This window comes from Anas platyrhynchos, chromosome 1, assembly GCF_047663525.1.
Source record: "Anas platyrhynchos isolate ZD024472 breed Pekin duck chromosome 1, IASCAAS_PekinDuck_T2T, whole genome shotgun sequence".
Classification (NCBI taxonomy): Eukaryota; Metazoa; Chordata; class Aves; order Anseriformes; family Anatidae; genus Anas; species Anas platyrhynchos.
Window position 1 is genome coordinate 165,060,603 of NC_092587.1, and position 12,367 is coordinate 165,072,969.

Below are 12,367 nucleotides of genomic sequence, written 5' to 3' on the forward strand. Positions count from 1 at the left end.
TGTCACTGTGGCCAAGATGGCCACCAATTGCCACGTCCCCCACAAGACCCTCTCTGTTCTCCAGCAACAGATCTAGGAGGGCACCTTTCCTAGTTAGCTCCCTTAGCATCTGCACCAAGAGTTTATCATATAAGTGGACCTGCTTGTGTCAGCTGTGTGGTAATCCCAGTTGACGTCTGGCAAGTTGAAGTCCCCTATAAGGACAAGGGGAATTGATCTCAAGGCATTTTAGTTCCGCAAAGAATAATTCATCAGTGTTGTCATCCTGGCTGGGTGGTCTGTAATAGACTCCCACTACAACATCCCCTTTATTTGTTTGTCCCTTAATCCCTACCCAGAGGCTCTCAACTTTGCCATCCTCAGCTTGAAGTTCCACACAGTCCAGCCCATGCTTCACATACATCGCCACCCTGCCACCTCACCTACCCTGCCTGTCCCTCCTGAAGAGCCTGTAACCATCTACTGCAGCACAACAGCCATAGGACTCATCTCACCAGGTTTCGCTTATGCTGATGATGTTGTAGCTGTGAGACTGGGCCAAGACTTCTAGCTCATCCATTTTATTCCTCATACTGCGTGCGTTTGTGTAGAAGCACTTCAAATGCACCTCCCTACACACAGCACCTTGTGGAGCCGACCAAAGAACCTCACTGGCATACAGTCCCCCTGATTCTAGCGCATCATCCCTTAGCTCATCACTGATTGCTCTCAGACTTCTCCTTGCTACTTCATCATTACCAGCCTGAAAGACCAGTAGCAGCTAGTAGGGGTAGCAGTCAGTGGGCCGTACCAGGCGCTTGACTTTCTCAGCAATGTGATGTCTCACACCCGAGCCCCAAGGAGGCAACAGACTTGCTGTGGGTTGGGTCCAGATGGCATATCGGGCCCTCTGTCCCTTTCAGAAGGGGTTCCCCCATGACAATAACCCTTCTTTCTTGGCAGGACATGCAGCAATGTGGGGGGTAGGTTGCCTTGCCTTAGGCACCCTCCAACTGGGACAGGCTTTCGCCCACATCAGTTGTTTTGACTGACAAGTTCTAGAGCCTCATACCTGTTATACAAGGATCGATGGAAAGTGAGGTAGGCAGGGACAGGGCTCGCTTACCACCCGTAGAAGGAACCTGCCTCCATTCCCCCCCTTGGCCTAGGTCCCCTCCTACTGCCTGGCAGGATGGGGGAACCTTTGTCTTCTGCGTAGCAGGAGGCACTTGTCACCTGTAGGGTTTTTGTATTTTGGTCTCACTAGATAGGTTTGTAACCAAATGCCATAAACAGAATAGTCTGAAGAGATTTCAGTATATCCCACTATAATCCATTTAGGTAACCAGAGAAAGAAGTTGATGTTTACAGAATTGCTTGTTTCAAATGCTGTTAGTGAATCTCAAGTTCTGCCCGGTACCTTAGGTACAGGAAGTGGCTGCTTTAGAACGTACAGAACCAGCTCACCAGGGAACCCTGAACATCAACAGTGTTTGTTTGGGGGGGATTTTTTTTTCGTTTCCTTTGTTTTTGGAGGTGGTCCTTTTTGATTGTTCATTTTGTGTGTTTGAAGCAGTCTAGTTTTATCACCATTTATCACATACTCTGTGGCGTACTTGATTACAAACACAGGACAATTCCAGGGCTAGTGGTGGGCACAGTATGTGTCGCTTTAAGTTGTTAAGCAACTCAGCCTTCGGGCCTTATATATCCTATTCCTCCCCGATCAAAGGGAAACATCCGTCTCCTTTTCAAGGCCAATAGGGCCTGGATCAAAAGGCACGTCCAGGTCACCAGGGGGCGTAACAGCAAAGGCCTGCGATGGCACTAGCGGCGGGGGGGGCGATGGCGTAGCAGCAGGATGGGTGGACGAGCCCGCAGCTCCCTCACAATCTGGCAAACCACACGTTCCTGACTGTGGTCCCACATGGCTGTTTAAGGCCTCAGAGATTGCTCGCCAGGTGCCGAGCAATCCTGCCACAACCTTGTCGTTTTTAGTTGCTGAGTCCCACACCTTGACCTCAGTTTGGTCCCGTATTTCAGGATCATAAACTGCCTGATTGTCAATAAAGAGAGTAAGCTGTAAGGTTACCAGGACAGCCTTTGTTTCTAAGGACGTATGATTCCCCATAACGCGCAGCTGCTTACCTTTCGCCAGCGAGGGGCAGTTGTGTGCACTGGTCTGCTTCTCCCAGCTCGAGCTTCTTCCCAGCTCTGGTGTGACTATTTTCAGCGACTTTCTGTACAAGCTTCTTTGAGGGGTTTGCTGAGTTTGGCCGAACCTATCTTCATGAGGCGATCAGTGTGCCTGTTCCTGTCCTGGTCCCTGTTCTGCTAGCCTGTCCCTATTCATTCCTCTTTTGTTTTTGTCCGTGCTCCTCAGGGTGTCCCTGTTCTTCATGTCCCTGTTCGGTGCCATTTGTGGCGTGACGACCACTCGGACACCAGGCTTCTGTTAGGATCAGTAACTGCTACTTCTTTATTAATGGCATAACTTCATCTCACCCTCACAGAGGGCGTAACTTCGACCCTCATTGAGGACAGGCTCCCTTCTTATACCATTTGCCCCGCTGCAGTACTTTCCCACTCACTATTCATTGGTCAAACAACTTCGCCCGGCAACAGCAACCCCCCCGCTGCCATGCCCCGACGGCTGGAAAACGAGCAACCCGAGACGAGGCGCCTCCTAAATCACCCTTCTTTGTTCCCTCTGAACTCGTTACATTCCTGATGGCCTCATCGTTAAGAGCCCGATGTTATCACCAACCATGGGACTTGTCGACCCCCATGGCCACACTCCCACAATACTGGTTTCTTCTGAGCTTGGAAGCTGACAGTGTTGGCTGTCTAGTCAAAGATACATATTTAAGATCTTTCTGTAGCCACTGTACAAAGGTAGATACCTCCAAAGTGTGCAGTTCCTTCCAGCTGTTTAGATATCTAAGCCTTGGACAGCTAACGTTACTTGAGAGCTGTCATTCTAAACAATTTATTTAGCAGGACAGCAGAGAATGATCATTTTCCGTCTCATTTTTTTTATCACTATACTTTTTACATCTTATAGATAAATAATACTGCAAATCATATGCTAAATAAAAGCCACTCTTTAAATGTTTGTCTGCTTTGGAAAATCTTACATAAAACGCCTTCTGAATGATCATTTCTACTTTGGTATGGAAGATGTTTTTTTCTTTGTTTTGTTTTTTAACTTCAGGATATGAAATACAGGGAGGACTTGAGGCATCTGTGTGTTTGTAGTGTTGATCCTCCTGGTTGTACGGATATTGATGATGCATTACATTACAGAGAAATGGAAAATGGAAATCTGGAGGTGGGTTCTTTGTTTTGTCAAACTAGTCATTTAGTATGTATTTTACAAGCAGTGCAGTAGTGGTAATAATAACTAATACCAGCAAAGCTCAAGATCTGTTGTGAAAGAAATTACTGGTGTTTGCACAACTGTAAGATGGGAATAAAGAAAAGACGTTCCATCAGAATCTCAGGGTGAATCTCTTCTAAATTCACCCTGCTGTCTGCTCATTTAGTATGAGAAAGTAACTATTTACTGCTTTAGCTAACTGTAAACGTGGATATCTGCAGCTAGGATAAGAAACTGCTAGTAGGGCGAAGTTACAGCTGTAATAGCTAAGGACTGATTAAAAAGGCATTAAAAAGCTATAGGGTTGATTAACACTAGCTCTGCACCATTATATCTAATCTAGTTGTGCTTTCTTTGCTATAAGTTAATTTGTAGTTGTAATAGCAGAGAATGGCAACGTTGAAGATCTAGCAAACAGAGAAAAGCAAAAAACAATTTGCAATGAGCCTTGAAAAAAATGAAACAGATTGTTTGAGGCCCTTGGCAAGAAGAGTTGCATTGGTAGTGAATGCAGCTTTCCACTAAATGTATGCATGCCTTTATTTTGCATAATTGCTACAACTATTCCTTTTTTTTTCATTTAAGAGCTTTTAACTATACCTACTGATAAATATAGAAGCTGCTGGAGGGAACAGGAAATGGGTGAATTGGCTTGTAAATAAAAACCTGAGAAAGTTTCTTTCATGTTGAAACCTAATTGTTTCATAAGATGTTTAATGTGATGCTTGTTGTTTTTTTGTTCTCGTTTTGCTTTATTGTTTTGTTTTCTTAAGGTTGGTGTACATATTGCAGATGTCAGTCATTTTATTCGCCCAGGAAATGCTTTGGATGAGGAGTCAGCAAAAAGAGGAACAACTGTGTATCTGTGTGAAAAAGTAAGTTTTCTATATAGACAGCTTTTTGTACAATTAATTTTTCATTGCTTTCCTTTTTAAATTCTTAGGAGTAGAGCCACTATCTCTAGACTAAGAAAGAAAAGCTCCTTTGGGCTGTGCTTAATTTGCATAACTATCAAAATGAAGTTGCTTTCTGTCATTCTACACAGCAGGACTTTTTTTTTTTTTTTTTTTAATCAATTACATAGAGAATATGCCTTTCAACTCCTGTTTGATGCAAGAAATAACGTGTTCTAGAACTAGACTTCTGTTTTAATATAGATCTGAAACTGCAAAAGAAGTGACCTGTTTTTTGTCCTTTCTGTTGTTTTTTTCTTATGGTAGTTAAATCTCTGTTTCCTGTGGTCTGTGTTTTTAAAACTGTATGTTTAGGTTTGTAGTAACTTATTTCCCATAGACCTGGTTCTTAGAAATAACTGTTGTTAAAACAACAAATAGCTAAAATAGATCTTGCAATGAGTTTCCTTTAAAGTAGTGCACCTTTCTTTCACAAATCTGAGCTTTTTGTAGTGATAAAATCAAACTATTTCCAAGCTTTTATTATGGTTAAAAATTACAACATTAAGTATTTATGACTAGTCATACGTTTTATTCATTATTTTGCAGAGGATTGATATGGTTCCGGAGTTACTGAGTTCCAATTTATGCTCCTTGAGGTCAAATGTGGACAGGTATATGTATATGATCCATACTTAAGTCCTGACAAGAAACATCAGATGTGTGCATGTGGATTTTAACAGATTTTCCACCCCTCTCTCATAGGCTTGCATTTTCATGTATATGGGAGATGAACCATAATGCTGAAATTCTAAAAACCAGATTTACAAAGAGTATTATTAATTCCAAGGTTAGTCACATGAATATATATATATATATTGTTTTGAAAAGCTGTAGACCTTCTTACAAAAGCAGTGATTAACAGACTTGATACTGAAGTTGTGGTTTTTTTCTCATTTCTGTTATTGATGTACTTTATTGGAATTAGCAAATGATGCTTAAATCCTAAAGCAAAGGGTATCCTGCCCTGTTCTAAACATTAATGTTTAGAACAATTGCAATGTTTTTTCTGCAATTACTTTGTTATGATATTTTGTTTAAGAAGTATAAATGTGTTGATATTTATTGGACATGGTTGCTATACACCATGAATACTGGTATTCAGTAGAGTCTGTAGGCGTTTAATACAGTTCTGTAAAATCAGACTTCTAATGTATAAAATATGTCTGTTATCAGCATTAAAAAAGTACTATAAATGCTTGAGTTTTCTTGGGGTCTTCTATAGATCTGTCCTGCTTTGTCCTTTATTCTTTGTAAATGACATACATTGAGGTATTGAATGTAAAGTTTTGTATTACTGTGAACCAGCTTTGACAACAAACTGCAGTTTCTGCAAGACAGAAATGTGTTCTTCTTTTCAGTGTTCAATTATGTATGTCTTTTTTTTTTTTAACCTCTTCAAGGCTTCTCTCACATATGCTGAAGCACAGATGAGAATTGATTCAGCATCAATGAATGATGATATTACTGTCAGTTTACGTGGACTAAACAAGTTAGCAAAAATTCTGAAGAAGAAGAGAATTGATAATGGGTAAACCATGCTGTTGCTGTTACCTCTCTCCCCCTTTTGTCTATTTAGCGTCTGTTTACAACTGTCAAGTTATATGTTGCATATGCTGATGATGTGTTCATTTTGCAGTGAAAATCTTTGGAAAGAAAAGTGTTTTGCCATTTTGATTTGCAGAAAAACAGTTATCTTTGTTCCCCTAAAAACACAAACTTGGGATGTTAATTTTTCCTTTGCAAAATGAATCAGCAATGTGGCTCTCTTACAGACATTATGCAAACAACCAAAGGAGTAGCATTTTAAATTTGAAATTGTGGAAGCTAATTGTGATGTGTTGCAGCATCACAATTTCTGCTATTTTGAACCTTAATGCCAGTCTTTTTTTGTTATGTTTTTCATAACAAACCCAGATGCTGTGCATAGGCCTGCAAGTCTGCTGCTGTTTCTGCTTTACTGTAATTCATTAATACCTCTTAATTGTCTTCCAGAGCTTTGACACTTTCCTCACCAGAAGTTCGTTTCCACATGGACAGTGAAACTCATGATCCTATTGATCTGCAAACTAAGGAACTTAAGTATGCCTTTTTATTTTATTTTATTTTATTTTATTCAATTGCTTAATTTGGGGCAGGGATGGGATTAAGGTGTATTTAACTAACAGCATTTTCTTAATAGCGTACCAGGTTTATATAATAGTGCAAGTCAATAATCCTAGAAAATATAGTTAATCAGTATTTTACTACAGTATCTGTGAAGTAAGTTTTGAACTGAATGTTTCATGTATGAACTTAAGTCATTGCTACTGATTTAAGGGAGCACTGGATTACGGATTGTCTACATCCCACTGACCTCTCTGAAGCTCTTCTACTGGTACTAACTAACAAAGGAGAGAAAGTAGAATTTGGAGTTATGCATGGATTACTGAAACTTTAACAACAGAACAGAGTGTGTGCAGAGTGATATCAGCAGTATTATTGAGGAGTTTTAGAAGCAGAGCTACTCATGCAATTTCTGGATCTATTTAATTACTTTCTGTCATACTACTACGTAGTTTCTGTGCTAATTTCTGCACCAAGTTGTGTCCACTGTCATGACTTCATGGTGTGCAGTATAGTGCTTTTAAGCTTCATACGCATGATGTTTGAATAGTGTTCTTAGGAAGAAGCAGTTTGTCTGTTGTTTTTTTTTTTTTTTCAGATAGCAATGCTATCTTAAAGAGCATTTTTATCTTCATTTGTTATTTTAGTTTTTTTTTTTCCTTCTGCCCCGGTGTTTGAACTTTACTAAATATTTGGTGTGCCTTTACTCTTGAAAATGTTTGTCTGCTTGTACTGTATGTTCAAAACTACTGATTTACTAGATATTAGTACATAATATTGATAGGATAGTGACATGTTTCTTCGTTAGACACACAAAACAAATACCTAATAATGCTTTTCTAACAATGCAAAATATTTTATGTTGACAGAGAAACAAATTCCATGGTCGAAGAGTTCATGTTGCTTGCCAATGTCTCTGTAGCACAAAAAATTTATGATGAGTTCCCAGAGTTTGCCCTGCTCAGGAAACATCCAGCTCCTCCCCCATCAAATTATGACATTCTTGTGAAAGCAGCAAAGTCCAAGGCAAGTTTTATAATTAATTCACTTAATTAGTATGGTAAAAAAAGCTGCATTTTCTCTCTGGTTGGGCACTTAACAAAGAATAGGGGTTAGAAAGCAGTACTGTAAAAATGTGTCTTGCTACACTTTCTAACCACTGGTATCTGCAACAAGGTTCCTGTACTTCTGGGTGAAATCTTTTGTTTAAAATAAAAAAAAAAAATAAAAAAAAAACTTTTTGGGTAAAGAAAGCAGATCTTTCTGTCTGTTTTATTTTTAAATGTTACACGCTGTGAAACATTTCTCCTTTCTAAGCTGAATGTGATTTTTGAGACGGTTTTTGGCTTTGGGTCACACACATTTCTAATCTGAAAATGATTTTAAAAGTAGTGTTTTACTCAGAAGGCTTTCCATGGACTAACTTTCTCTTAATTAACCAAATTTACTTTTAATTACTCCAAAAGAACCAACACAACTGGTATTAGCATGATATATATACACACACACACACATTTTTTTTTATTATTAATAAATATGAAGTCACTTTACCATGGTACAGGAATCACTTGATCTCTACATCACCCTTTGTTGTCAGTGGTGTACATTCTGTTGATCTTGTGGCACTGCAAAGTAAAAATGCATTTCTGTTGTTTTCATGCTATCCGTATCAAGTGTCACTGGCACATGAGGAACAACAAAGTAGTAATGTTACAAATCACTTTTCCAAGTGTAAGTTTTAATAATTCGTGTGGGAAGCAAAAGAAGGTTGATTAGTGCTTACATGGTGCTTGGGTGAAAGTCTGAGTATGTTACAAATAATTTTTTTTGGTAGCTGTTTTTTATATACCTTTTCATATACCTATAACCAATACTGAGATGGAAAACAATAAAACCAAGAGAAATTTGTTAATATTGGCATCCATACAGAACTAAGAAACACTTCATGCTTTTTCTGAATTTGTAGGCTACTGACTTAGTTTTTCATTGTTTGAATAGAACGCAAATAATAATAATAAGAAATGCATGGGGCTTTATTTGTAACACTGTCATTCCTTAAGTTGTCTACACTTCAGAATTTATCAGGTATGATACTTGTTACAGTTGCTAGGATTGGCATGGATTTAAGTGTTGAAATTCAAATAACGATCTGTTAATATTTGCTTGTAATATCTGACTTTTTTTCCCTTTCTACAGGATTTGGAAATTAAGACTGATTCTGCAAAGGCTTTAGCTGAATCATTAGACAAAGCTGAGTCTCCTGCATCCCCATATCTAAATACACTCTTGCGAATTTTGACCACTCGCTGCATGATGCAAGCTGTGTATTTCTGTTCTGGAATGGATAACGATTTTCATCACTATGGTTTAGCCTCACCTATTTATACCCACTTTACCTCACCTATTAGAAGGTACCCTTATTTTACAGTAGTTTTTGAGAACAAAGGTGATTTTTTTGTTAAGAAATATTTTAGATGGTGGTGATCTATTTAAAACAAAATAATGTGTTTGTTCAGCTTTAGATTTGTATCGGTGAAACATCATTCTTAGTCCAATAATAAGGCTTTATTTCTTCTAAGTGCTCAAAAGTACAGGCTGTATTGGTGGAATGTAATAAAGAATTTCTTAGATGAAAAAGAAAACAACATAGTTTATTTTCTCTCTGCAGAGCATATCTTTGGTCAATAAAGGGAATGTGATCTTGAATTAATACAGGGAGATATCAGCAGACCATCGGTATTACAAAGTTTTTTTGATCTGTAAAATTTCTAAAAACAAAATTATATTCAGAAATGTAATACAAAATGTTTTGACACGTCACTGATCATCTTTGCAGGTATGCTGACATTATAGTACATCGACTTCTGGCAGTGGCCATAGGAGCCGACAGTACTTATCCAGAACTTACGGATAAACACAAACTATCAGATCTGTGTAAAAATCTTAACTACCGGCATAAAATGGCTCAATATGCACAGAGAGCATCTGTTGCATTCCATACGCAGGTAAGTAGTTCTGAGATGGGAGCATGAATGTTGCCCTTAAAGGAAGGGAGGAAATACTGAGTAGTAATAATCAGATTGTTCTTTGTAGATCAGTAAGTCTGCAGTAATCGTTAAGAATGAATGCTGTTTATTTGAGGAAAAGCTTCAACATTACATTGCTGGTACTGAAAAAATTGAGAGTTACATCTAGAGGATGCTTTTTAATTTTTATTATTTTTTAAATAAATATGATGAATGCTTGATACTGCAGTGATACTATAAATAGCTAATATAATGATACGAATCTGCTTTTAAATATATGGTGAGTCATAATCTCTAAGTATAAATTTATATTTAGTATAAATATTATAGTATAAATGCATATTTATATATATTTATGTTTTACTCTTTTTAATTTGGTGTATTTGTCATCCAGAAGAGAATGTTCTAATGTTTTTTTTTATTGTATCTTCTGTTAAAGCTGTTCTTCAAAACCAAAGGAGTGGTGAATGAAGATGCATATATATTATTTGTAAGAAAAAATGCAATTGTGGTTTTGATTCCCAAGTATGGGTTAGAAGGAACAGTCTTCTTTGAAGAAAAAGATAAACCAACACCAAGACTTGATTACAACAATGAAGTAGGTTTTGTAATGTTTATTAATTGTCTTTTTTTTTTGATTTGGTAATTGAGCGGAATGACTAAAATCTATTTTAGTTGGGTTAGGTGGTTAATAGAGGCTCTTCTAATTTCAGGTTTATTTATCTGTAGTAATAGTGTCACTGTGGTCTTCATAAGTTTAACCACAAATGGTCCTGACAGAAGAATGTGTGGTGTTGACATTGATTAATATTAGATATTAATATCTATTCCAGAAATTAAACATAGTACCTGTACCATGACACTCGGGGCATTCAGCACCATAACTCATTACATGTTAATGAAAATGAACACATTAAAAACTATGTATAGAAATATTTATTCATATAAAAATGTAAGACACATTATAAGCAGTAAGTATTTAAACAAAACTTTAATGTTTAGGTACCGTCACTTACTGTGGAAGACACAATGCTACATGTATTTGACAAGGTTAAAGTGAACGTTATGTTAGATGATTCCAACATCCAGCATCAGAAAATTCGGATGGTATTGGTAGAACCAAAGGTAAGACAAAAGCTTTGTGATTTGTAGCAGCATATTACCCTTCAGTAATCTTAAAATGTTGTCAGGATAAAGTAAAATTTAACCTAAAAGGAAAAAAACAAACAAACAAACAAACAAACAAAACAAAAAAAAAACACATCAGCAGATTGTAGTGATTTGCTTCTTATATACTCTCAATAAAACACAGATCTGTTTTCTACTAACTGTTGAAAAGGATAAAGGGTTCTAAATAAAACTTCCTTTCTTGGCCCATCAGGAATATTTCCAGTGATGGGAAAGATGATGATTCACTGAAATAGTATCTCTTAAATTTCATGGTTCTGTAATCAGATCTCCTCTTTGAAATTCTTCCAAAACTGAGGACTTTTTTTTAGCTGTAGTAAACTACTGCCCAGCTATGCTGGGTAGCTCAGAAGGAAACAGCATGATTGAGCATGGAGAGGTGCATAAATAGCAGTCCTTTCTTACCACAATTCCACAATATGAAAGTCTCTTTTGATAATGTTGTAAGACCTATAATGTCATAATAAGTGTATGTCTGGTCTTAAGACTATTTCTGACTTGCCTGCTTCTCACTGCATCTGTGACTCTGGGGTTTTCACCTGGGCTCATACGTCAGGCCTGTTGAGTGTTTTCCATGGCATTACAAGATTATGTACTTTCATATAAGCTGCATGTGATTCATCTGGGAGACAGATGGTTGCAGTATTGAGTATACATAACGAGTATATGTCATCATGAAGGAAAAAGAAAAGTGGAAAACAGGTCCTTGTTGTTTATACAAACGTGTTAGTTGTTTTTTGTTTGTTTTGTTTTGTTTTGTTTTTTCTGAAAAATCATCTGTTTCCAAATGCATGCAAATATTTTGATGTCTGGTGACAAGCAGTCCTCATGATTTCAAAGAGGAGGAGCAGACAACGTTTGTAGTAGTAAAAAAAAACTGTGTTCTGGAGCACAGCTACTAGTTGAGCTGCCTGCCCACTGCTTGTGCTCACCAAGTGGTGTTTGCGAGAGCTGCTGTTGTTAGGCTCAACTCAAGAACACTGCTGTTGGCGTTGACTCCAGTCCGAGAGTCATACTTTGTTCTTTGAAAACAGAGTAAGCTCATGCAAGTTCTTTTTTTTTTTTTTTCCTTCTTCTTTTTTTTTTTTTTCCTTGTCCCTTCCCTTCTGCTTCCTATACTATTTCTGGAAAGGTCCTTGGTCTGTAATTAAGTCAATACTGTAAGTTTAGCTTATCCCTTGATACAGGAATGACCATACTGGTTAATCCAAACTAATTTCTCTTCCTAAACATCTGTTGTTAGTAACTCTTCATAGTACGGAAAGAATATAGGAACAAGACACACATATACATTCCCTTTGTGCCCATTCAAAGCTTTCAGCAACTTGGGAATTGTATACGATCTCACTGAGAAATGTTGTGGTGATAATGATGGAGCCTTGTTCTGTGACATTGTTTAATGACACACACCCACCGCCCTAACTTAAGTTTCTGGCTCTCTCAGTGTCTTGTTAAGAGTGTTCTGCAAGTCACCATATATGGGGGAAAAAAAACTTTTTCAAGCCTGATGCCTAATACCGTTACTTGATAACATACTTCTGGAGGTTTCTTCCAACCTAGACGATTCTGTGATTCATAATATAGGGAATAAAATACTAATTTGTTAATTCCATGTACAATCCCTATGCCACTCAATTCCATGTACTTTATCTACTCTGTTAGCTCTTGGTTTTCTGGAAACTATCTTGGTTTTTTTTTTGTTTGTTTGTTTATAATTTTCCTTGTCACCCTTATGT

The 12,367-nt window shown here is 37.5% G+C and overlaps 1 protein-coding gene across 2 annotated transcripts in view; it reads left to right on the forward strand.

Moving 5' to 3' along the window:
- The window catches only part of DIS3 (DIS3 homolog, exosome endoribonuclease and 3'-5' exoribonuclease), a 30,118-nt gene that overhangs the window by 14,935 nt on the left and 2,816 nt on the right, over positions 1-12,367 (forward strand). Inside the window, exons 10-20 of one of the 2 annotated variants that reach the window (XM_027472942.3) lie at positions 3,194-3,310; positions 4,132-4,233; positions 4,861-4,925; positions 5,017-5,101; positions 5,715-5,842; positions 6,307-6,393; positions 7,287-7,443; positions 8,614-8,828; positions 9,254-9,422; positions 9,883-10,041; positions 10,446-10,568. In XM_027472942.3, coding sequence (XP_027328743.1) covers positions 3,194-3,310; positions 4,132-4,233; positions 4,861-4,925; positions 5,017-5,101; positions 5,715-5,842; positions 6,307-6,393; positions 7,287-7,443; positions 8,614-8,828; positions 9,254-9,422; positions 9,883-10,041; positions 10,446-10,568 — 1,407 coding nt within the window. Of the gene's footprint in view, positions 1-3,193; positions 3,311-4,131; positions 4,234-4,860; positions 4,926-5,016; positions 5,102-5,714; positions 5,843-6,306; positions 6,394-7,286; positions 7,444-8,613; positions 8,829-9,085; positions 9,154-9,253; positions 9,423-9,882; positions 10,042-10,445; positions 10,569-12,367 lie in introns of those variants that run through there. The other variant, XM_072032499.1, reaches the window with a different exon arrangement.